This window comes from Elgaria multicarinata, chromosome 19 (assembly GCF_023053635.1).
Source record: "Elgaria multicarinata webbii isolate HBS135686 ecotype San Diego chromosome 19, rElgMul1.1.pri, whole genome shotgun sequence".
In the NCBI taxonomy this organism is placed as follows: domain Eukaryota; kingdom Metazoa; phylum Chordata; class Lepidosauria; order Squamata; family Anguidae; genus Elgaria; species Elgaria multicarinata.
Genome location: NC_086189.1, coordinates 17,421,843 through 17,447,845, shown reverse-complemented (window position 1 = coordinate 17,447,845; position 26,003 = coordinate 17,421,843). Strand labels below are relative to the sequence as shown.

The following is a 26,003-nucleotide window of genomic DNA, read 5'->3' as shown; positions in this document are numbered from 1 at the left end:
CTGACTATTAACTGGCAGTGGTTCTTCAGGATGCCAGGTGGGGATGATGGGAGGTGAAGTCCAAAGGGTCTGCAGGGCACCAAGTTGGGCAAGGCGCGAGCCGACAGTTCTGTGCAAGATCAACCAAGCATCTGACTCAGTATAAAGTAGCGTCAGATGTTCCTAGCACAAAGGCGCTGGACTGATTGCTGCACAATCACTGACTATTAATTGCGGAGAGATCACAGCTCAGCGATGGAGCTTTGCATGCAAAAGGCCGCAACGGCGGACATCTCTGGTTAAAACTATGGCAGCAAGCCTAGAAGAGACCCCTGTCTCAGACCTTGGGGGGCAGTGGTCCAGCTCGGTCATTTCAGCCCGTGGATTCCAGGGTCTTTAGATAGTCGTGTTACTTCTGCTGCGAAATACACATTTCTTTTCTCCACGCACACACTGTTGTCCTTCCGGGCTTTGCAACAGCTCGTACATTGCAACAGCCCACACCCAAAGCACCTGTTTGCTAACCCTGATCAAAAAGAGAGAAAGAATGAAATATATAAGAACGTAAGACATAACTACAGCCCTGCTGGCTCAGGCCAAGGGTCCGTCTAGTCCAGCACTCTGTTCACACAGTGGCCAAAACGCTGTCGACCAGGGACCAGCAATGCAGGAAACGAGAGCAACAGCATATTCAGTTCTGCATGTTAAACTCACTTTAAATCGAAGGACCCTCATGCCTACGGGGAGGAAAAACAGAGCATGGGAATGCGCTCGACTTTATTGCAGGAAAGGAGAGAGACGGGTGGAAAGCGGCACAACAGCAAAGCAACAAGGTTTTCGGCCCACTGTAGATGCAGGATATGAAAGACAGAAAGGCTAACAACAGATTATTTTTAAAGAAAAGGTATTTTAGAAGCCAAAGCATTTATTTTTTTTTAAAAAATACCCTTTTGTTCGTCTTTCTGTTTTCCACATCTGTATATCTGTCTAGAGTAGCAGGTAGAGTGTTGGGCTGGGAGTCGGGAGATCTGAGTTCCAGTCCCCACTCGGCCATGGAAGGTCACTGGGTGACTCTCAGCCCAACCTACCTCACAGGGTGGTTGTTATGAGGATAGAATGGAGGAGGACTATGTACGCCGCCTTGAGTTCCTTGGAGGAAAAAAGGCAGGATATAAATAAATAAAACGTTGATAAGATACAGATAAATATATATAGTGTCTGTAACCGTGTACACGCACTGCTCTGTAAACCTGCCATTCTCTGGGTGGTTCTTTGGGGCCGCTCTGGGCTGTGGGGGAATTTGTCCGTGCGGTCTGCTAGCGGCGCCACTGATTCCCAGTCGGAGGGTCCAGTGTTCTGACTCCGAAGTAGAAGGCGGCTTCGTACGGACGCAGGTGCAGATCACCGGCTCAGCCCAGCCCTATCCTGGAAAGGGAGGTGCGGCTTGTTGCAATCTCAGCTGCTGTTGCTCGCCCCGGTGATCAGCAGTCACTGTCTGGGTGACCAGGCACACACCATACGGCTCCTAACAATGTCTTCTACGCCCCAGTAACACCGGTCCAATCTTAGTTACACAAACCTTGTGCCAAAACAAACGCACTGTGCTTATTATATTACGACGGTAGGATAACTGCAGGTGTGCAACACGCCACTCTGGGAGTACTTTGGCGAACCGAGGCCCCAAAACTGTCTCAGGGCTTTGTGTGTGCGTGCGTTGTGTGTATAGGGCTGGCTGGCGAAGGGCACGGGGGGCATGGGCTATGGGAACACTCGGAATCCTCCCTTTGGGGGATATGCAGAAGGTAGATCTGTAGATCTTTGAGTGGTTTGCAGCGGAATAACAAGAGTTTCTGGCATTTATTTAACACTGCATCCCCAAATCCTGCTGCCCAAGGATGTGTGAACTACAGTTCCCAGAATCCCCCAGCTAGCCTTGCCAATACCTGACGCGACGACCTCCTGAGAGCCCTTTATCCCCCTCCACTTCAAAACAGCAGATTTATTATTAGGCCATGATTTGCCCTCTTTTAGAAGCGTGGGAGAAACTTCCTCTTTCCGTGCTTCCATCGATCGACGGCTTGATGCATTTGACCACAAAGGGAACAGTCTGCTCATGACTCCGGAAAGGAAACGGTGAGGAAAATCACGCGGAGGCGCTCTCTTTATGTTTCCATCCCATCTCCCGGAGGACTGGAACTCTGCGCTAAAAGCTGGCTGCAGGTTGATAGTGGGGTCAGCCTGGACCAATCCTGCAAGGCGTGCATCAGAGGGATGCTGGCACACACCTGTGATGTACGTTTCAACACACACACACACACGGTAGCTGTCTGTGTGGCAGAACTAGTTTACGGTACTTCAGCATTAGGTTGATCGCCATAGGCGATCAGAGTTTCCACACAGGCGAGTGTGCACTCCATCCTTCTTCTGTGTGCTGCATTGAACTGCAACTCTGTAGTGGTAGTGGTGGTTACATGATTAAATGCTTTTTTATTTTTTTACATTATACATATATTGAGAGGGGGAGGGTAAAGCAGCACAACAGCCAAGCAACACGGAGGATCTGGGTCCGTTAGGAATGCAGTCAGTCGTAAGATAAAGTATATAAAAAAGAAAGGCTAAGAACAGAGTGTTTTTAAAAATATATTTTGAGCTAAACGTTTTGGCTTCCTCCCTCATTGGTAGCTGTGCAGTAAAATGGATCCCAGGAGCGGCAGTCTGGCAATGCCTGGAGATGGCGTGAGCCATCTGGGAAACATTTTTTGCAGATACGATCGCTTGTATCTCTTCCAGATTGGACTCCAGGAACGTACACGCGCGGGAAAGTACATAGCAACATTCTCGGCTGTTTTTAAGGTTACTGTTGAGTATCGCTGAGCCGTTGAGTGAATTTTACTTTTTGTTGTTTTAACAGATGTTTTGAAAGTTGCTCTAATGTAGCCCGGCCCTCTTTTGCATCTGGTCTCTCTGGTATAGCTCCTGCGGCTTTAGTTGTTGTGATGAAGAGGGAATTTCTGCATGCATACTTGCTGAAATTCCCTTTTCTATTTCGAATTTCTTACGACCCTTTTTAAGGCCACAGGTGTGGGATATATCATACAAACAAGCAACAGATTGTAATGAAAAACAAAAGCAGAAAGATAAAGCCAGTCTCTCCCTCTCTGTTTGATGTTATTCTATTCTTATGGCTTACATGGGCCTCTACCTCCTCTCCATTTTATCCTCACCCCGACCCTGCGAGGTAGATCAGGCTGAGAGTCAGCAATGGGCCCAAACCCAGCCAGTGAGGTTCATGGCTGAGCGGGGACTGGAACTTGCCTCTCGCCAGCCGCGGCCCAACACTCTAGCCACTGGCAACCGATGTGGTTTATAAAAATCTCAGAATATAAAAAAGTATCATCAAACAATAATATTTTTTTAAAAAAACCATGAAAAAGAACCTTGACCGTTTTGAAAGCCTGAATGGAGGGTGAGTGGGCGGCAGCAGGAAACGCCATCTTGTTCCTGTGACCGAGATGGCGCTAAGATAGAAGTGAGTTTCCAGTGCGAAACTGTGCATGCACAGAGTCTTCCTGGTCCCCGGCGGTAAACCACTGGTACCCATTGTTAAGAGAACAGTTAAATAGAGGGGCATGAAATGGGAACGGTTGGGTTGAGTGGGAGGGAACAGAGACCATTCTCTGCCTCCATCCCACCATGATAACGTGACGAGGAGGTGAGCGGGCTGCACTGCACACCTCACTGGCTTTCCGGCATGCGGCCGTCTCCTCCGACTCAGCTCCCGCGCCTGCTGGAACGGCGCTCATCGCCGGCTATTTCAGCCGCACATGCTCTGCTTTTATTAAAAATCATACAGGCAGCCTTGCTGTTTCCATAGCAACCCTCGCTGGGCCCTTCTCGCCGCCAAAAGCTGGCGCGAAACCAATCATGCGAGGAGGTTTGCAGCCGCTTTGGCTTCCGTGGCCTCCGCCGTTGCCCTGACGTTCGGGCTCGAACAGCCGTGGCTGTGGAGGAGGCATCCGTGGCTTAGGTCACGGCCCTCCCGTGGCGCAGGGGGGGGGTGAGGCGCGCTAATTGGAAAGGCCCCGCTGTGCTGGAACGGAGCCCCCTCCGAAGGCACGCACGTCACAGCGGTTCTCCGTTTCAGCCCCGGCATGTGCGGCGGAACCCTTTCTGGACTCTCTTTGCGACAAAAACGTTTTCCGTGTCTCTGGGCTGGGCCTTAGGAAAAAGGAACCGTGGTTTTTTTGTATAGGAACCGAGTCAAAGGCTTTCAAGTTGAGAATGCTTCCCGTGTGGGTGGGCCTCTCTGGAGAGGCTCATGTCGTTGCCAGGAAAATCCGCTCCTCCTGCTTTACCCCTAGGCCTGAACTGGGCCTAGAGCAGCCTTCCTCAACTTGGGGTGCTCTAGATGTGTTGGACTACAACTCCCAGAATGCCCCAGCCAGCTGGCTGGGGCATTCTGGGAGATGCAGTCCAACACATCTGGAGCGCCCCAGCTTGAGGAAGCCTGGCCTAGAAGCAGTAGGCCAAAAACTCATCTCCCTCACCAACATCCCATAAACAGCAGCACTCGTACAGCGTTTCACCTTGGCCTTGCCGAACCTGAGGCGCTCTGGATGTGTTTGACTACAGCCCCCAGCATCACCTGGCCAGCACGCTGGGAGTTGCAATCCATCACAACTGGAAGGCTGCTCCAGCTCTTCTCCGGCTATTGTCTCAGTAGTCTTTTACATCGCAGGAGCCCCCGATCTTTTTGGGTCGATGGGCACATTTGGAATTTTTGAGAGGGTGTCGTGGGCGCTCTCACAAAATGGCTTGTGCATTAATAAAATGGCTGCCAGGGTGTCAAAACACAGGAAGGGGGGAAATGAAGGCGTGCGTAAGTGGGGAAAGAGCATACAACACAAGGATCCCCAACCTTTTTAGGCCAGTGGATGCATTTGGAATTTTGAAATTGTTTGGTGGGTGCTCTCACAAAATGGCTGCTATGGTGGGTGTGGCCAGTCATGAAACATTAATTTCCCAGAAGGCAAATTGATGAGACTAAAAGAAAAGTCACTTGCCCAAAAAACGAAGTCCAGGCCAGAGGTGGAGTCTGAGCTTCACAATGCCAAACCCTCTCATTTAAGAGCATAAGAAAAACCATGCTGGATCAGACCCTCCTGCCCATGTTCCCCAGCAACTGGTGTACATAGGGTTACTGCCTCTGGTACTTGAACTCTCTTGGATTCCAAGGGAGATATTGGAGACCCCCACCTCACGGGCAAGTAAAGAAATGTGTGTCCAGTTTTATTTCCCAACTTTCTATTGGGTACATTTCTTTGCATGAAAGCGAAGATTTCCCTTTGGAGGTGTGTCTGGCAGGTTCAGATTTCCTGCTTTCTCTCAGAAGGCAAAGGCACTCTATATGTGCTCAGAAGAACATTTCCTTAGGGGAAAAGGTGTTATGTACATGCTTACAAGCACCTTACGCTTTGTCTTTAAAAACAAATCCCCCCCTCCCGGCTTGGGGTGCTCTGCACATGTTCAGAAGTATTTTAACCCTCTGCTCATTAAAGATATTGTGCTCCTGTGGATGAATGGATGTGTCCTCTGCGTGTGCGCAGAGAAGCGCTTTGTCCTTTGACCCTTCCTCTCAGGAGGGAAAGACACTCTGTATGTGCCCAGAAGAGCTTCTCCTTAGGGCAGCCTTCCTCAACTTGGGGCGCTCCAGATGTGTTGGACTGCATCTCCCAGAATGCCCCAGCTGGCTGGGGCATTCTGGGAGCTGTAGTCCAACACATCTGGAGCGCCCCAGGTTGAGGAAGGCTGCCTTAGGGGAAAGACATGCACCTGCTTAGAAACATGTAAGCATTGCTTCTGAGGCACCCGCCTAAAATCTTGGAGCGCCGCTCCCCAAATCCTGTGTAGTCGGGACTCCTTTTAAGGCAGCTTTCTCCGTCATTCAAGGGGAGAGAAGCACTCTGCACACGCTCAGAGGCACTCAGCCTGAGATGCTGTGTGTGTGTGGTATGTGTTGTCAACACACAAGGTTGCAACCCCACCAGGCTAAGTCATGCTCGCTAGCTTGGGGATTAAAAAAGAGAACGAAGAAAGAAAGAAACAGAAAGAGAGAAAGAAGAGGCGATCTTTTAAATGCCTGCTGGCGGCTGTTTGAGTCATTTCAGTTCCTCCTCCGCCCCCCCTTTGCACGCGCGCGCTCTCCCTCCTTTTGCAAATTGTTCCAAGCTGCCTTCAACGTGCAATTGTCCCCCTCCCTCCCTCCCTTCCTCTCTTTCTCTTTCAGAGACTCCCAAAAGCGAGCAAGGTGGTTGGATCCTTCCTTGTGCCTTCGGCTTTCCCACGGATCTCCTGGCGGCAGGAAGACCAGCAGGAAAGGAAGCGCTTCTCTAAGCAGGACAGAGCCTGGAGACAACAAAAGGAAATCGACCAGGGAAAAAGAGAAATTGACCAGTGGGGAGGGGGGGAGAGATATTTTTTTCTCCCCCCATCGCATCCTCTGGAGGAGCATCACTGGCAGAGAGGCAAAGGCTCGGTCGGTTTCATGGAGGCGCCGGCTGAGAATCGCCCTAGTTCTGCCTGGAGGAGAACGTCAGGAAGACGGGATTATTATGGGCTTGGCAAGATGAGCGGCTCCGGGGTGCCATTGCCAGCTGGGGCAGGTTTGCCGTGGACCTGCTGTTGCTGCTGCTGCCGCCGCCTCTTCCTCCGCCTTCCTTAAGCAGGCGAAGCATCTTAGGCTGAGCTCTGCGCTCTCCCTGGCGAAGGGAAGCCCTTTCCTAGCCGGGTACCGCGTGGCAAGCGGCCGGGGACCCCCAGCCCGCCGGGCCAGAAACAATAAATACGCCTCGCCTAGGAACCGGGGGGGCGGTGGATTCCTCCTCGCCTTTCCCCCTTCTTCGCCTTTCTCCTTCAACAGCCTCTGGGAACAATGAGGCAGAGATGCTAATGCTAGAGAGCCAGGTAAGGGGGAAATTAATAATAACCATAATGACAATAACAGCGATGCTAAGAACCACACCACTGTGGGTGGGCGTGCGCTTCGGATGCGCTGGTGTGCTAATACATCTGTGCAAGCCGCCGTGATCTCCATGTGTACGTGGTGCTTTGCACAGCAGCGGCTCGAAACAGAAAGAGAAAAAGGGAACGCCGCTGGCAGGCCTCTGCCCCGGAGAGGCTACAATCTGGGGATTTTGTGAGGCACGTGGAAAGACGGACCGGGGCTTAGTCACAGCTTGCAGCCTATTCTTAGAATAATGAGAGCTGAGCAGACCGCCTGGGGCGGTGGCGGAGAGGAATTTAAGCCAGGGTTGGCAAGGGTGCTGCTGGAGGGGTGCTATTCCTGCGTCATCGGGGTGGTTGAGATGACCCCCCCCCCCGAGGCACCTGACGCCTCTACGACCCTCGGATTATTTTATACCGAAGGGTGGGCAACTTGCAATCCCGCCAGATGGCGCGGGACTCCGACGCCTATCACGCCTGACTGTCGGCTATATTGGTTGTGGCTGATGGGGGTTGGAGTATGGCAACGTCGGACAGGCCGGAGTTGCTCTCTCCTGTTTCACACGGTCCTGTTAGCGTAGATTGTGTTGGATAATAATATATACAAAAGCGACAGGTCCCTGTCGCAAGGAGGTTGCAATCTAATGCAGCCTTTTCCAAACCTGATGCACTCCTGCACTCGGGATGGGTTGGTGTCAAACCCGTCTAGAGGGCATCAGTTTCGGAAAAGCTGATCTAAAGTTTGTCAGCATATCCAGATTCCGGACGGGTAGCCGTGTTAATCTATTGCACCAGAGACAACAAATTGTGGCGCCTTAAAGACAAACAAATTTACTCCGTATATTTGCAGTACTGTATATATATAACACGTACCTGAAGCTCTCAGTAACGCTGCCTGCATCTGACGAAGTGGACGTTCACCCACGGAATTTTGTGCCGGAAGAATTTTGTTAGCAATATATACGGCCTGCCTCCTTTATCTGTCGACCTTCATGCTCTGATTTGCCTGCTAGGTGGACCTTTGGCCTAATCCTTCAAAGCTGCCCTTATATTTCTTATGAAAAGTTCCGACAGAGGACAGGGGCGATTGGCAGCAGTTTGCCTCTGAGTAGAAAACATTGGGGACAGGGGACAGGGGAAGGGGCTGTTGAACTCTGAGAGGATTCGGCTTTATGTCAACAGCGTGGGAAGGTTCAGTGGTGCATTTTGAGTTTCTGGACTGAGTGACTTTACAGGGCCGCTCCGCCGCTCACCACTTTAAATGTGTATCGCTTCATTTATTTCCAAAAATAGTAGGCCAAACTTGTTGCATTTAAGGGGGCCCTCCTGCTCGCTCAGCTGAGATGGCACCCAGACCTGTGCCCCGAAGTTCCCTGCCCCGATGTCACCACTGGGAAGAAAGGTCGCATTTGAGCAAATGCAGTTACACGATTTCCTGGGAAGTCCTTATATTTTAATTGCAAGGGCCTCCTCCTCTTTGGGAGTTGCGAAGATAATAACCATGTTCAAACGACACGCCAAGCCACAGCGGTGAAGCATTTTGAGCTAAACATTATGGCGTAGCGTGTCGTGTGTGAACCATTCGTGTGTGAACCATTCCTAACCATGGTGACTACATAACCACAGTTTAAACACGCTCGCTAACCATTTGCTGCTGCAAAAGGGTTAGAGGCCTTAGCTTGTAACGTTCTCTGAACAGGCCCGATGTGAATAAAAGTGTGTTTATCTCTGATCATGTGCAGAGTGCTTCCCACAAAAAGCCCACGGAACTGGGATATTGAAAGGCAGGACTTGTTTTATTTCTTTCTTTTGTATACCGCCTGATGGTTGTGAGAAAACAGGGCATATTTGAATACTGAAACACCCCTCCCTCCCTGCACCCCGCTTCTTCTGAGAAAATTCTGTTTTGTTTTATTTAAAACATTTGTACACTGCCCTTTATCTGCTAGATTCCAGGGTAGTAAACAGCAAATATATCATGAAAGATTAAAATACATAATAGAATCATAACATTCATGATAAAAATGAGGCATCCACTAAAATTATACTGCAGATTAGGGCATTTCTAAGGTTAAACTGCCTGCGAGAAATTAGAATTTCCTAAGCTGGTGCCCAAAAGAATGTAAGGTGCCTCTTTACGGAGGGGATTTCATAACTGGGGACCCACCACCGAAAAGGCCCTCTCTCGTCTTGTTGCATAGCACGCTTCGGGAAGAGATCCAGAGTTCTCAAAACCCGAACAGTCTGGAATGGGAAGAGGCCCACCAATTTACCACCAACAGGTCCTCGAGAGTCTGACAGCGCAATCCTATGCGCGTCTACTTGGAAGTAAGCTCCGCTGAGTTCCTGAGGGCGGTGTGTTTGGCGTGCAGCCACCTTCTGCAACCTGCTTTTCGAGTTTCATCAGGGCTCCAGCATTAGGACTTATGGGATAATCGTGGCGATCCCGTCGAGTGCCTCTAAGCATGCGCCATGAGCCTCTCTGGTCACTGGAGACGCCCAGGTACACCTGGGATTTGGGGCTGGGCTCCTAGCCAGCCGTGAGACTTGGCACCTGGCCGTGTTTTCTTTTCTGAGTTCGCCCAGAAAAGACACACACACCACGCAGCGCTAGGCGTCAGGGGGCGGTTGGCGCTTTCGCGGCTTCGCCGAATCAGCACCTTTGCCACTGGCACTAGGCTGTCGGCAAGCCGAGAGAACCTGCTCAGACCTGCCTCGCACTGCGCCCATGTGGTTGCAACGTCTCACCTCCGGCCTGTAATTTCCACCGCAAAGAAGTGCTGGGAGCCGCCACCGTCTGGAAGTCACGGCTTGGAGGGGGCAGGCCGTCTCCATGCGCTTGCTTGGGAAGCCGGTGTCTGATTTGAGAGGCATCCCTCCAGATCGCTTGCAGTGCCCCAGAGGTTGTTGGAAGCTGGGCTCAGCTCCGCGCAACTTCGCATAGTTCCAAATTAGCTGCCCGCCGTCTTCAGCGACATTGCCAGGGCTCTCCCGTCATGCACCGCGGTCACTTGGGCTGGCTAAGGTTTCGGGCCAGCCCTGGATTTCTGCCCTCTCTTGCCCCACCTGTGTGCGTGACTACTCAGCCTGCACCCTGCACATGCCCAGATGCCCCTGTTCCTTTTAATTGCATTCCACGCTCTGGGACGGTGGCGTAACATCGCACAAGAGTTTGGCAGGCTACGTCTTGGAGTAAGCTCTGCAGAACTCTCTACAACAGGGACTTGGCTCCTGGGCCAAATCCAGTTGACCTGGAGGCTCAAGCTGCTCCTCAAGGGGGTTCCCATGGGTATCTGTTTGGCCACTGTGGGAACAGAGCCCTGGACTAGATGGACCCTTGGCCTGATCCAGCGTGAAGGCTCTTCTTCGGTTCACAGTGTTCCTTGCTTCATTTTTACAAGCCAGCAGGTGGCGTCTGTCCCTTTGTTTATCTGTTGTTGTTTCATTACCTGGTTAGAACAACAAAGGCTCCTCACACCTGGATGCCTCACACATTTAGAGAGGCCCCGGGGCGTTGGCGTCATCACATTGCACTTCTGGATCTTCTAGAGTTGCTGAAACCAAGGGTTCCTGTCCCTGCCGCACCTCGCCCCGGTCTGTAGCTGGAACGGAATCCGGATTTCTCGCCACATTGACGTTTGGCAAAATGTCACCGTTCAGATGGGGCTGGAATTGGTCCTGGTGCGCTTCGTGCCGAGGAGGACTTTGCACGCCGCATTTCCCTGAAGAGTTTTGACACTTCGGTGTGGGCAAAGACCAAACCTCCAACTCCTTGCAGATATACTATCAGGATTTTGATCGTGTCCAGTACTTGGTTTGTCCATGGAGATCTCTACGCACCTTGGTAGCTGTGAAAGCCGGCATGCTCCGATTTCATTTCATTTATTACATTTCTACACTGTCCCATAGCCGAAGCACTCTGGGTGCTTCGTAAAAGAAATTACCCCCGAGGGAACGTGGCTCCGGACAGAAGGATAAGTCCTCACCTCAGCCTTATTTGGGGGCCCCCAGGGACCACCAGTTACCTACGTCTGAAGCAACTCCGCATGTGACATCACGTGCAGCCATGCACCTTGACCATCTTTCTCATCTCTGTGGATTGAGAGGGGAGACATGATAGCACTCTTCAAATACTTGAAAGGTTGTCACACAGAGGAGGGCCAGGATCTCTTTTTGATCCTCCCAGAGTGCAGGACACGGAATAGCGGGCTCAAGTTACAGGAAGCCAGATTCCGGCTGGACATCAGGAAAAACCTCCTGACTGTTAGAGCAATGCGACGGTGGAATCAGTTACCTAGGGAGGTTGTGGGCTCTCCCACACTAGAGGCATTCAAGAGGCAGCTGGACAACCATCTGTCAGGGATGCTTTAGGGTGGATTCCTGCGTTGAGCAGGGGGTTGGACTCGATGGCCTTGTAGGCCCCTTGCAACTCTGCTATTCTATGATTCTGTGATTGCTTTCTTTCCCCCTTTTCCAGTTTCGTTTGTTTTATTTCTACTTTTTGTGCGCAGTTTGGCTCCCGGTCAAAGAAAATGTTTGTGGACAGAGACTTGACGTCAGGAGTTGTGGATCGCTGGATCGGAAAACATCCCAGATCAGTTTTATTTTTCCTTCTGCCGAGGAGGCAGAAGGAGTTCATTGAACTGTAAAGTTTCAGGCGCCTTTCTCTGATGGATGAAGGCTTTGACCTTCTCCTGGACATAGCTGAGCTCCGCAAGATGAGCCAAACTCTTTAAAGTTTCTCTGATTTGTGTCTGGGAGGAACCGATTATCCTTCCGGAACAAGGCCTCACCTGTTCCGCAGGGCACCTAAGCCTTGTTTTCATCCTCTCCAGCGCAACGCCTGGCCATCTTCATCTCAAAATGTCCTGTCAACACTGGAGACAGGAAATGAGAGCGATAAAAGTTGTCGTCTGGAGCATTTAGAGCTGAAGCCGAGAGGAACCGCACAGCTTGGCCCCGGTCCTGGGGCTTCTGAAAGATTCAAGGGCTATAAATGTGGTGGACACCTTTCCCTGACTGAAATTCAGATTTTCACTGTTCGCGGATGGTGCCTGGCCTCAGGGTAGGCACGGCGGGGCCCTTGCCGAGGGTGCCCATCCCAGCAGGGGCCCTCTGAGAAAAGCCCACTGAAGAGGGGGCTGCTTGGGGTGTGGGCCATGAGGAGGTGCCCAATTTCATGCCAGGGGCCCTGAGAGCTTCAGGGGCCGAACAGGAAGTGGGCAAAGCCCCCCATCCCGGAATAGCATCTGTGTTTTGGGCGTTTGCCCTGTGTCTGGGATGTACCATTTCAGCCTGCACTGGTTGGGCTCCCAAAGTCTTCTCCGTGAAATAAATAGATACAAAAATATCCCTGTATATAGAAAATGAGGCGGTTATTGACAAAGATTTTAGCCTGATCTTCTCCTTGAACTAATTTTCCCTGTGCAGGGAATTTAATTTTTATTTTTAATGGAGGACTATTCGATCAATTGAAGTCCGGAGTGGTACAATCCAGGCACTGGCTGAGGCCTCATCTGCTCGTGGTGAGAAACCCAGGCCAGAATCCTTCCCTATGTAAAGAACAAGTGGCATTAACTTGAGCATGACTCCTTAGAGATTGGGCTCCTTTCCCACCAAGGAGGAAATCTCCTGTCTGGCAGGACAGCTGTGACGCATACGGCCTGTCGCCTCAGGAGACCCCGGAGGGGAGATGAGTTACGAGAGAATGGGATTTTGGCACGCTTCTCAGCCTTCCTTGATTTCCTTTTGGAACAAGGAGGACCATTTGACTGTTGATGGACGATTGCGGCTGCTGCTGTTGTCTGCAGGAAAAATGGTCTCTGCCTCAAGGGGCTTACAATCTAAATGTTGGAAGCAACACCAGAGGGCAGGTGGACTCTCTGGAAAGCCACGTCGGCCAGAGAAAGTGGCTGGTGCGGGTCTTCAGAGAGCTGGCTAGGCCTGAATGTGACATAAGGACATTTTCACTGATCCACCTGACCATGGGAGGCGCACGCTTCACGTTCGCCCAGCGAGGCAACCTCGGAGCCCCGCAAGCGAGCCGGGCCTTTTAAAAACTGCCCCCCTGGGCTTGCAAGTTTCTCCCCCAAACGTCAGCCAGGCCTGGCGACGCCGGCTGCGTTTTCCCATCGCTGAGTGGCTGAGTTCCCTCCCTCTGCAGATGCAAGGCTGTCAGTAGCTCGCGACCGGGGGATTTGCTCTTCGGAATCCGGGCGCCGCTCCAGAAAAGAGGCCCAGGTTTGGGAGAAGAATGTTCAACACCGTCCCATTAACGGGGGTCACCTGGGGGCCTCCCCACAAAGCTGGCAACGTGTCCACCAAAGCATCAGAAAGCTCCCTGGGGATTCTCGGCCACTTTAATCTGCAACCCCCCTCCCCTCCCCAACCCCCTGGCCCCTTCCTCCTTGTAGATGAAATGGTGCGGTGGAAGCTGGGCCGACCCGTAGTAAAGGAAGGGATGTGTACACTGGAAATGAACTTTACGGCTTTCATTTCCTTCCCTGCGGGTGCCCAACCCAATTTGGGATTGGGAAAAGACCAAGGGGAGAGGCCAGCGTGGCCAAATTGGCTCCCCGCACAGCAGAGGGAATGGAGTTTGCTTTCTGCTTCAGCTAACTCTTTGGAACGCAAAGGCGCAGGGGGAGAGAATAGTAAGGGTGAGAATTACGCTTCATCTCACGCCGGCGGTGTGCAGGCCATCTTAAAGCAGGAACGCGGAACCTTGGCCCCGGGGGGGGGGGGAAAGGACACTTTAGAGCAGCCTTCCTCAACCTGGGGCGCTCCAGATGTGTTGGACTGCATCTCCCAGAATGCCCCAGCCAGCAGGCTGGGGCATTCTGGGAGTTGTAGTCCAACACATCTGGAGCGCCCCAGGTTGAGGAAGGCTGCTTTAGAGTTATAAAAAGTGCAGAAGAGGGAAACTGAAATGATCAGGGGGCTGAAGCAACTCCCCTATGAGGAAAGGTTACGGCAGCTGGGTCTATTCAGCTTAAAAAGGAGGCGAGTCAAAGCAAGACCTGATAGAGGTGTGCGAAATTCTGTCTGGTGTGGAGAATGTGGATAGGAAGGCATTCCCCCCCCCCTCTTTCATAACACTAGAACCCAAATAATCCCATGAAGCCGATTTGTGGGAGATTCAGGACAGATCAAAGGAAGGACTTCCTTCACACAGCGCAGAGTCAAACTCTGGAACTCACTGCCACAGGATGAGGTGATGGCCACCAATTTGGATGGCGTTAAGAAGGGGGTTGGACAAATTGCTGGAGGAGAAGGCTATCCATGGCTACTAGCCCTGATGGTTGTGTGATGCCTCCAGGATCAGAGGCAGTGAAGCCTGTGTGCACCAGTTGCTGGGGAACATGGGTGGGAGGGTGTTTTTGCACTCAGATCCTGCTTGTGGGTTTCCCGTGGCCAGCTGGTTGGCCGCTGCGTCCACAGAATGCTGAACTAGATGGTCTGAACCAGCAGGGCTTATCTTATGTGCTTCGGTGCCCAACTTTACAGAGGACAATGTTTTGGACGTCCCTCTATTTGGAAGTGTCCTCTATTTGATGGGGAGTCCAGTCCGAATCTGGTTTCAAAACAAAGAGCCAGAAGGGTGAGAGCAGCAGTCGAAGTCTAGTTTAAGGGTAATAGAGGGAGAAAACGTGGAGGCAGTGACAGACTTTGTATTTCTGGGCGCAAAGATTACTGCAGACGCTGACTGCAGCCAGGGAATCAGAAGACGTTTACTTCTTGGGAGGAGAGCAATGACAAATCTTGATAAAATAGTTCAGAGCAGAGACACCACACTGACAACAAAGGTCCGCATAGTTAAGGCAATGGTATTCCCCGTAGTAACCTATGGCTGCGAGAGCTGGACCATAAGGAAGGCTGAGCGAAGGAAGATAGAGGCTTTTGAACTGTGGTGTTGGAGGAAAATTCTGAGAGTGCCTTGGACTGCAAGAAGATCCAACCAGTCCATACTCCAGGAAATGAAGCCAGACTGCTCACTTGAGGGAAGGGTATTAACGGCAAAACTGAAGTACTTTGGCCACATAATGAGAAGACAGAAGAGGCTGATGCTAGGGAAAGTGGAAGGCAAAAGGAAGAGGGGCCGACCAAGGGCAAGATGGAGGGATGATATTCTGGAGGGGACAGACTTGACCTTGGGGGAGCTGGGGGTGGCAACGGCCGACAGAAAGCTCTGGCGTGGGCTGGTCCATGAAGTCACGAAGAGTCGGAAGCGACTGAACGAATAAACAACAAACCGTAGGAAGGGAGCTTGGGAGCAGGTTCCCTGGTCTGTTTCTCCCCCTCTTGTGACATGTGGCCACCCTGAAATCTGCTTTCCAGCCCTCTGGGAAAACCTTTAATTAAACCTGGAGCCCCAGATCACTGAACTGAATTTTAGCACACCCCCACACACCCCCACACACCATGCATTTAACGGCATGCCTGTTGCATGTCACCTTTCTGGAGCTTTAGCCGGAGGCTTTGCGCAAGGCTGACGGCTGGCGATGTTGTCTAGGTAAACAGCCAGGTTGCCAGGTTTCCCGTCTCCTCCCTGGGCTGACTCGGGGCTCTGGGTCACGGGGAGGGACACGGGGAAGCATGCCTGGTCCAGGTGAGGCCGCCTCCGTCAGGGAGCATGAGTTCAGCGCCCAGGCAGGCAGGCGGGGAAGGCGCATTACTCATTGTTTTGGAAGGAGCCGACATGAAGAACGCCAGCGCGTTTCCTCGAGGGTGGGAAATGTTCCTGGCCGGGGCCGCGGGGACCCCGCCGAAAAGACGGATGCTCTCAAAAACGGCCTCCTTCAGGAGATGCTTCACGTGGGGAGCGGAGGAGGTGCCCCAGGCCGTGATGTTCCTGAGGAGCTACCAAAGACGGCGGAAGGTCAGGCGTGTGGCTGTGAAATGGGGGAGTCGGATCACCCTAAGATCTACCCTGGCTTCGGGTGTGTGGGGTGGGTGGGGGTGGGCGTGGGGTTAGGAAGGAAGGGCTTGTGCCCTGCTGAGAATCCCTTACCCTTTCCCTTCAGCCATAGAGGGCCAGGCAGGAGCAAAGGAGCCTGGGAGGGCATCCTAGAATAGTAGAGTTGGAAGGGGCGTATAAGGCCATCAAGTCCAACCCCCTGTCCAATACAGGAATCCACCCTAAAGCATCCCTGACAGAGGGTTGTCCAGCTGCCTCTTGAAGGCCTCTAGCGTGGGAGAGCCCACAACCTTCCTAGGTAACTGGTTCCATTGTCGTACTGCTCTAACAGTCAGGAAGTTTTTCCTGATGTCCAGCTGGAATCTGGCTCCATGTAACTTGAGCCCCTTATTCTGTGTCCTGCACTCTGGGAGGATCGAGAAGAGATCCTGGCCCTCCTCTGTGTGACAACCTTTCAAGTATTTGAAGAGTGCTCTCATGTCTCCCCTCAATCACTACCAAGGCAGGCACGGTTGGGCTCTTGCCATGGGCCACGTCCCAGCAGGGGGGCCCTGACCAGGGCTGCCTAGACTCGCTGCTCCTTTTCGCCATTACCGACTGCTTGCCTGCCTGCCTGCCTCTCGCTCTGGCCCAGGCAATGGCAGCGGTGAGGAGGAGGATCAGGAGACGCCGCGGCCTCCTGGCTCCCTGCCTGCCCAGCAAGCAAGCAGGAGCCATGATGAGAAAGTCTATATAGCAACTGGTGACAATGGCGGCACACTGGCAGAGGGAGGGAGGCAGGCCTCGGAAGGGTGTCTTTTCCAAGGGCCCTCCGAAACCCGCATAAGGCCCTGGAGGGGACTTCTTCCCTCTGCCTAATGGTGCTCCGTCTTTTCTACGGCTAGGAACATTTCTTATTTATTTGTTTGTAGCATTTTTATCCCGCCCGTCATCCAGAATGGCTCCCAGAGAGGCTGAACAAAGCCAAGTAATCAGACGGCCCCTGCCCAGAGGCGTACATTTTAATAGACACGACACAAAAGGAAAAGAGATTGGGAGGGAGGAGGGGGGGGAAAGCCCATTAGGCTTTTTAGGAAAGATTTTTTGTATGCCTGGAAACTTCGGGTTTTTCCCAAGCATGCAGGCACCTTTCCCTTGTATGTGGGTGGTGCGGTTTTGGCTACGTGAGGAGCGGCACTCTGAAAGCTGAGATTGCTTTTAGTGTATTGAGTTTGGCAACACTTCATTAGGCCAATTATTTATCTGACAATACAGTTTTAAGGCTGATTTCTAATCCCGATAATACCGTTTATGTCGAGGGTGGGAAACCTCAGGCCCAGGGGCCAAAGCTGGCCTTCCTAATCCAGCCCCCTGGGATTCCCCTGCAGACCACACACCCCCTTTCCTCCAAACACTGATCATTCGGTGGCTGCCCTGCTTTTGTGCAGTTGTCCCTCCATTCTGAACGGTTGAACTGCCTCCGCTACAGCTCTGCTTCCGGCAGGAAAAGTTTTAAGCTACAATACGACGGCATTTTTGCTTGTATTTTGGCCCCGCCCCTTTTGATTCTGGCCCCGCCCACCACAGGGAAGTTAATTTTTTATTAAAATTCCCAAATCCAGACGTCAATCACGGCGTGCGGAACGGGAGGAGACGCCACCTTGTGGAGACGTAAGATAAACGCAGGGGACAGTTCTGGTCCCTGCTGCAAGGAACTTACAGTTGCAGATAGTGTTTACAAATTGTTTTTTTGATACCCGCCGTCTCTGCTTGTGCACTTCCTGTTTCTGCGTGTTCGTCTAGGTTTCGCACGTTGTACAACGTCTTTTGAATGGTTTTGAAGCTTTGCGAAGCCGTCGCTTCGGCCACGGGGCGGTATAGAAATGTAATCAATGAGATGAAATATTGGCCACAGGGAAGAAGATGGCAGGGAAGCTAAATATGCCCCAACCTCAGTACTTCTCTGTGCTTGGGACCGGTTAGCGACTTTTCCATGTCCTCACGCAAGCCCTGAGGCATGATTCATTGTTGTCGTGCCAAAAAAAGAGCTTGACTGAGGGCAGATCCCATGAATTAGTGCCTAAGTGAAGAACTGGACCCGGAAGAATGGCGACGTTGGATTTCTTTCAGCCAAAAGGCCCAATTCCATTCCGGAGAAGCTTTAACGTGGATTCCTGCATGGAGCAGGGGGTTGGACTTGATGGCCTTACAGGACCCTTCCAACTCTACTACTCTCTGATGATATGATTATATGAAGAGAAGCAACATGGAAACATTTATAACAATCTGAAAACAAGTTTAAGACAATTAACTGTACAATTACCAGAACCCAATAAAACACTAAAAAGCCCCATCGTATATTGTCAAATGCCTGGGAGTAGAGCGAAACCTTTACCAGCTCCAAAAAGATGAAAACGCTGGCACCAAATGGATCTCCCTGGGGAGAGCATTTTACATTCGGGGGCCCACTACTGAGCCTTATTGCCATCCTCTGAGCCTCCCATGGAGGAGGGCCTCAGATATTCATCGTAGTGCACTGGTAGCTTCATACCAGGAGAGGCGCTGCATCAGGTGCTGAGGTCCTGAATGTATAGCGGACAAATTGCACTGAAATCTGAAGTCCCAGGTTCAAATCCCATTATTTCCAGGGGACAATTGTGTGGTCTGGATCTCTCATGACCTCACAGCCTTCATTCTCCTGCCTATAAAAAAGGTAAGTCTATTAGGATGGAGTGTTGTTAGTAAGCAATCCTTTTTTTAAAAATGTGTTCTGTTAAAAGGAAAAAAAAATACCTTATAGGAATTATTAATAAGCCGAACTTGCAGGATGTTGTTGGATCTAATGGGAGTGTAGAGGCATTACTCCGGCTTTTGTGCAGATAAGACCTCTCCCTTGGGGAGAGAAGGACCGTGTGTGCAAGAAACGAGCATCGTGACGCAACCGCTTTGGTTGCAGAGGATTGTCGTGAATTCATTTTATAGGGCTGAAAGGGAGGCCGAGTTGCTGGGTCATTTGGGTGTAGTGAAGAGGCATGAAAATACCTTGGCTGTGGAGATCAGCCCAGGTCAAAGCATGAGCAAAACACAGCCTCCCAGACATCTCAAAGGAAACAGCTCTCAGCGTATGGACGGGTGACTCTATCCATTTCAGTTTTGCTCAGTTTCCCTGACTGTGTGTTTGTTTTGCCCTGTTTCTGCATTGGTTTGCAAATTCGGCCGAAAAACAGAAGCCCACACCAAGAACTTGTATGAGTGTTTCTCCTAATATATGCATGCCTGAATATACTTTCCCTAAATGTGGGCTCTTATTGCTAGTGATTTCCCTGAAATAACGTCTGCATTCGTCCGTACGTTCCTCTAATAAATGTATTTTTGCAGCCATTGTTTGAGTTGTGAACTGCACAGCGCTGAAAAGTGTGGATTTTGGCACGCATGTACGTTCTGGTTTGCGCATAGATTCGGGAAGAAGAGTGTTCAGCCAAGCCTGTGTGGAATTCAGCGTGTTAATCCATCTGAGTTCCCACACAGAGGGATTTGGAGAGGTCGATTTCTAGGTGGCAGAAGCGAATGTCACTTTTTCTCCGTTTTTCGGAAGGACCTTGCCACTTTCGCTAGGAATCTGTTCGCTGGAGGTGATTTATTGTCAAATAAACAGTAAAAGAGGCTTGTTCTGTTAGCTTCTGACTTCCGTGGTGGGTAAAAAAAAAAAGGCGACGCACACCCAAGTTGTCTGGGTCAAAGCCCAGCGGGTCTGGCTGGACGTGTCTTGTGGGTGCGTGCAGGCTGTGGACGTGAGATTTCTCTCGATAACGTTGTCTCTGCTGGTGAAATGGACACTCCTTTTCTGTCCATGCCTCGAGGCCAAACCCATCCATCAGAAAATGAAGTTAAGGGAGGGGGGGTATCCTTTGTGGTTTCCCCAGCAAAAAGGGGGAACCCCTATTAAAGAAAATGGGGCAGGGGGGGAGAGTAAAAAAGGAGGGGGGAAATGAAAAATCTTGGGCAGCTAAGTGCATCACTCTCCTCCTTGGCTGTGTGTTTGTATGGATCCATTCGTGTTTTTGTGTGCTTTCTCCTAGAAATTGACAGTGTGTCCATGCATGTGTTTTCATGTGCTCTCTCCTGGGAATTTGCAATGTGTGTGTGTGTGTGTGTCCTCATCCATGTGTCTGCTCTCCTCCCTAAGAATGTCTCTGTGATTTTGTGTGCTGTCTTCTAGGAATTAGGGGTGTGTGTGCCCCCGTTTGTATTTTTGTGTGCTTTCCTCCCTAAGAATTGGCTATGTGTGGCTTTGTGCGTTGTTGCGTACATTAGAGAAAGCCGAGAATGTATTGTTGCCCAGTGGGTCTCAAGCGATCAAAGTGTGTTGACTTGATTAATTGCCAGCCTTTTCACTGATCGATCGGATTTGAAGAAATGCGAGCACGACCAAAACCTCAACCCAGGTGCCTTTCTGAGATGTTGCTGAAAGTATGACGGACTGAATAAACCAGAGAGCGGCCACTTGCTGTGAGAATAAAAGGGTATTGCTGAGCTTTTCTTTTCCAAGCCCTGTTACAAAAGCAGCACGCGTCCCCTTATCTCACAGCCCCACAGATCAAAATCTGCCCTTGCCAAGAAAAACATGGCTAATCAAGCTTTTTTACATTTGCCGCTGCAAGAAAGTTGGTGGTGGGTCTCTCTCCATTTGGGAGAGCTAGGCATCATGGACAAGGTGGCCCTAATGGCAGCAAATATTATTTGCTTTACAGCCAGGGTGGGCAACTTGTGGCACTCCAGATGTTTTGGCCTACAACTCCCATCAGCCCTAGCCAGAGGTAGCCAGCAGTGAGGGATCTTGGGAGTTGTAGTACAAACTTCCGGAGGGACACAAGTTGCCATCCCCTGCTTTACAGTGCAATCCTATACATATCTCCTTAAAAGTAAACCCCATCGGGTTCAATGGGACTTAGAGTGTCTGTACATTAAGGGAAATCACGTTGTTTACCCTGGGCTTTTGTGCTTCCTGCTTCTTTGGCATGATTGTTATGGAATGCATTACATGGGAGGAGAGGGGGGACAATCCTACGCATGTTTAGACAAAAGGCCTATAGTTTCCTGGGAATTGTCCTATAATGCTGGGAATTCTCAGACTTTTTTTCTGTCTAAACATGCACAGGATTGTGCCCGAAGAAGACTTCCAGCAGGGTTGGTGGAATGGCCCCACGTTGGTTGGGGCATACTGGGAATTGTCAAAAACAAGCATACTGGGAATTGTCAAAAACAGGCTCTCAGTGTTCCCCAGCCAGCGTGTTTGGTCTCAACACAGTGTGTTCGCCAGTTAAGAAATAAAATAATAATAATAATAATAATAATAATAATAATAATAATAATAATAATTACATAATAAGAGCCAGTGTGGTGTAGTGGCTAAAGTGTTGGACTGGGAGTCGGGAGATCCGGGTTCTAGTCCCCACTCGGCCATGGAAACCCACTGGGTGACTTTGGGCCAGTCACAGACTCTCAGCCCAGCCTACCTCACAGGGTTGTTGTTGTGAAGATACAATGGAGCGGAGGAGGAAGATTATGTATGCCACTTTATTTATTCATTGCATTTATATTTATATTTATTGTTTTATGCTGTATGTTTTTATCTGTACGCCGCCCTGAGATCTTAGTGATATAGGGTGGGATATAAATATTTTAAATAAATAAATAATAAATAAATTTATATACCACCCCACAGCTGAAGCTCTCTGGGCGGTTTACAAAAGTTAAAATCAGTAAAAATTAAAATAAATATACAAAGTTTAAAAACATAAAAGGCATAAAAACACGGTATCCACACCTTTGGGTTCCTTGGAGGAAAAAAGGCGGATTATTATTATTATTATTATTATTATTATTATTATTATTATTACATATTGGGTTGCATCCTAAGAATTCAATCCTGTGCAGAATCCATATATTCTTATGGTATAATACCTTTATTAGGCCAACTGAAAATGTGCAAGAACCAAAGATTTCGAGATCTCCGGATCTCGAAAACTTGCACCTTTGGCGGTGGAGCCGAATTTTGAATTGGCCTAATGAAGGCATTATACCATATGGATTTTGGCATTTTTCTTCGGGCCTCTATTTTCGGTAATCCTGTACGGAGGGAAGATATGTAAGCGCATCGGATGCTCTCTGCTACCTATCTATGCCTGGGTCAGGCTGCACAGCTTTTAGCCAATTAATCAGCCGATTAAATCTACGAAAACCTGCAGGCCCGGTAATTAGAGGAGTCAAGGAGGTGTTGCTTGCCTCTCGTGCTCCTGTCTGAGTTCATAAAGGGCATCAGCTTGTGCTTTTCATTTGTGCCTCTGTGACAATTCTGCACGGTTTCTTAGTGTTTTCCCTCTGCGATCAAAATTATCTTCCTGCATTGTGGTGTGCTTTCGTAGGCATAGCAACGTTGCGTGTGGCCGTCTCCATGGAGACAGGACCAGGTACCTGGAGAGAGATGGGGAAAACCCATCGTGAATTTTCTTCCCTTTTCTTTCCTCACACCCACCCAACCCCCTTTTTTTGGCCAGCGTTATCACACCGGCATTATCAGCCCCACATCTGTGGGATATTTTGGCACTTGCTGCAAACGTCCCCAGAGGCTTCGGAGCTGTACTGATGAGCGTGGAGAGGAACAACCAAGTGCTAATCACAGCCCCTGAAGAATCCCCGGGAAAACTAATGAGTTTTTCCTCTTTAACGTTCCTGATCGGTTTGCTTTGCATTGCTAATTGATGCTCTCCACCTATTTAGAGGCCATTGGTTGGTTTGACGAGGTCATGATTGCGGATTAATTCTGCACGCTCCTTTTTTCCAGAGGAGAGGGTAGCTGTTTTCCATGGGGGTGGGGGTAGGACTTTGATTGCAATATCAGATCTGGCTGTGTTCTGCTCCCCTGCTAAGGAAGGGACACGCAAGGATATTACGTCACTCCATCACTCATTGATCCGCGGGCGAATGAATATGTGAATGGTTTCCAGAGACAAAACATAAATTTGGGGAGATTGGAAGTTCCGTCTACGCTCAGGGCCAGCTCCTTAGAAGTATGTGAGCAGGGTCTAGTTGGTGGTGGCAAAGCCGTGCTCAGACATGCCTTCTTTGAAAAAAGAAGACGCAGGTGGGGAGGGAAAAGAGCTTCACAAACGCATGTTCAAGATCCCTAATGGCAGATTCGTCAACATCCTCCAGCCGCTGTTTCCCCACACTCAACGAAGCTTAAAAATGGGAAACGAGGGGTTTTCTCTCCCAAGCCCCCTATCTTTTTTTTGGGTGGGTGTGTTCTGCTCACTGCAAACAATGACAAACAAATTTGTCAATAGCACATCTTGGTTGCTAGTCAGTTTCGTGGCATGTGGCCCCTGGGAGGATGTTTAGGACTTTGGACAATGCAGAAAGGGCGGAGATTTCCTCCCAACACATTTTCCCACTGTTGTTTTTGGCAGGTTTCTTGACATGATCCCTTGCTTTAAAAACAACCATGCTTTGTTGTCGGTCTCAGTGAGTAGAGCGAATGTGAGGAGGAAACCCCCTATGGATAAAAATAATGGGTATAGCCAATGCCAGTTTGTTTCAATGGATCTACTCTAAGTAGGACTAATGTTGAAAGAAACCCCATGTCAGCCATTTAGGAATGAGTCATTCCGATTAAGTTGGGGAGAGACTGAAGTAGTGGTTAGAGCAGGGGTGGGCAAGTTTCAGGATTCGTAGGATCTACTACAAATCTAGAACCTCATCTAGAGTATTGCGTCCAGTTCTGGGCTCCACAATTCAAGAAGGACGCAGACAAGCTGGAGCGTGTTCAGAGGAGGGCAACCAGGATGATCAGGGGTCTGGAAACAAAGCCCTATGAAGAGAGACTGAAAGAACTGGGCATGTTTAGCCTGGAGAAGAGAAGATGGAGGGGAGACATGATAGCTATCTTCAAATACTTAAAAGGTTGTCAAACAGAGGAGGGCCGGGATCTCTTCTCGATCCTCCCAGAGTGCAGGAATAAAAGGGCTCAAGTTAAAGGAAGCCAGATTCCGGCTGGACATCAGGAAAAACGTCCTGACTGTTAGAGCAGTGCGACGGTGGAATCAGTGACCTAGGGAGATGGTGGGCTCTCCCACACTAGAGGCCTTCAAGAGGCAGCTGGACAACCATCTGTCAGGGATGCTTTAGGGTGGATTCCTGCATTGAGCAGGGGGTTGGACTCGATGGCCTTAGAGGCCCCTTCCAACTCTACTATTCTATGATACTATTCTATGATTCTACTTTGGGGTTGTTGTTTTTATTAGAAACCCGAGATCAACCAATTGGACTCCATGCAAAAGACATCCACTTAAAATTAAAGAAGTCTGGGCCCAGGGATTCGTTTCTGAGTGCCTAAGCTGAACGGAGCTATACTAGAATGGTATAGGTACAAAAGAAGGCAGGGCTCCTGCAGCTTTAGCTGTTGTAATGAAGAGGGAATTACGACCTATAAAGCCCTATATGGTTCGGGGCCAGGTTATCTTAAAGACTGTATTCTCCCTTATGAGCCTGCCTCTGCTTTGAGATCTTCCGGAGAAGCCCTTCTTTCAATCCCACCATCTTCACAGGCTCACTTATTTGGAACGTGGGAGAGGGCCTTCTCAGTGGCTGCTCTGGTGCTCTGGAACTCTCTTCCCGGGGAAGCTAGGCTGGCTCCCTCCTTGATGGGCTTTCGGAAGCAGGCTAAAACTTCTTTGTTCCGGCAGGCCTTTGGCGAATAACCTGGGCCTTCGTGTTGAAGACTTGTAAAATTGACGTGTATTTTAAATGTTTAATGTTTTAATATTGTAATATATTTAATTTTTTAAAAAGTTTTGTATATTTCTTTTCATAGGTTTTAAAATGTATATGTTTTAAATTTTGTAAGGCCCAGTATTGGGCAAAAGGGAGGATAAATAATAATAATAATGATAATGATAATGATAATAATAATAATAATAATAATAATAATAATAATAATAATAGGTTCTGCACGCATACAAATGACACCTGCTGAAATGCCCTTTAAAGATACGGGAGCCAGCTGCCCTCACCAAGCCTCTGAGCAGGCTAGTAGTTTGCTTTCCATCTACCACCTTGAAAACATGCCTGAGCTTGGATCTGACTTCCTTGAGAGAAAGGGACAGTCATGGGTGGTCCCTCCGCCTGATTTTTGGGGATCCCCCCCTTCCCCACACACCTGTTCAGCACGGTCACCTGACTCTCCGTGTAGCATTTTCAGGTGTGGCGGCGGAGCTGTTGCCGGACCAAGGAGGTGGGGAAGTCCACTCCACTGGCGCTCTTGATCCAGCGTCAATCTGGATCCAACCCCTGACCATTCCATACGAATAGGAAAAAATTACAGACCTCACGCCTTAGTTTAATAGCTATCAAAATATCCAGGGATCTTTTGACGCCCAGTTTTGCTCCCGCGTCCGAGTTGCACCCAGGGCCGCAGTGCCCCGGTCACCCTACCCAAGCCAAGCCACTGTTTTCTTCCCCTTGAGCTGCCTTCTCTTCTCAGGTGTCCCGTGTTCCCCTGGCGGTGCCGTGCCCCACGGTTTTGAGGCCCTAAACCCAGAGAGAGAGACAGGTCCCGAGGTCGTTGGCCACGCGGTGTGTGTTCGCAAAACCCGGTGCAAATGTCACTCGCCTTTTGGCGATCGACGCGCCATAGCGGGGATTCTCCCGAGCGCTTGGATAGATAGGTATGAATTATTCAAGCATGTGTGTGTGTCCCCCGTCCCCCCCTCCATGCCCTTGGGAGTCGAGGACGTAATCCTTCAGAAACAATAAAGAGGATGGGCTGCAGAGAGAGGAGCGAGCCGAGGGAGATTGTGACTGCGTCGACCCCCCCTCCCCTCGACCCCCTTTCCAGCTCTTGCCTGCAACAGAGGACCGCAGGGGACCACCGTTGCTTCCGCAGCCTGCCTTCCACAGCCAACGGAAGAAGCGAAAACCTGTTGTTGCCGGCGGAGACAATGCAACGTTCTCGGCACGAGTGCCAGGCATATAGATGAGGTTGGAGAGGCAGAAGCCCCAGTGGAAGCCAAGCCGAGGAAACGCGGGTCTGGCGGAGGCGGACAGGAGCATCTCGCACACTTGCCGG

At 50.3% G+C, this 26,003-nt stretch overlaps 1 protein-coding gene across 2 annotated transcripts in view; it reads left to right on the top strand.

The window, feature by feature from the left end:
• Positions 1-6,882: 6,882 nt before the first annotated feature.
• RALGDS (ral guanine nucleotide dissociation stimulator) overlaps positions 6,883-26,003 on the top strand; it is an 84,664-nt gene continuing 65,543 nt past the window's right edge. Inside the window, exon 1 of one of the 2 annotated variants that reach the window (XM_063144567.1) lies at positions 6,883-6,942. In XM_063144567.1, coding sequence (XP_063000637.1) covers positions 6,922-6,942 — 21 coding nt within the window. In that variant the 5' untranslated portion in view covers positions 6,883-6,921. Of the gene's footprint in view, positions 6,943-15,798; positions 15,860-26,003 lie in introns of those variants that run through there. The other variant, XM_063144565.1, reaches the window with a different exon arrangement.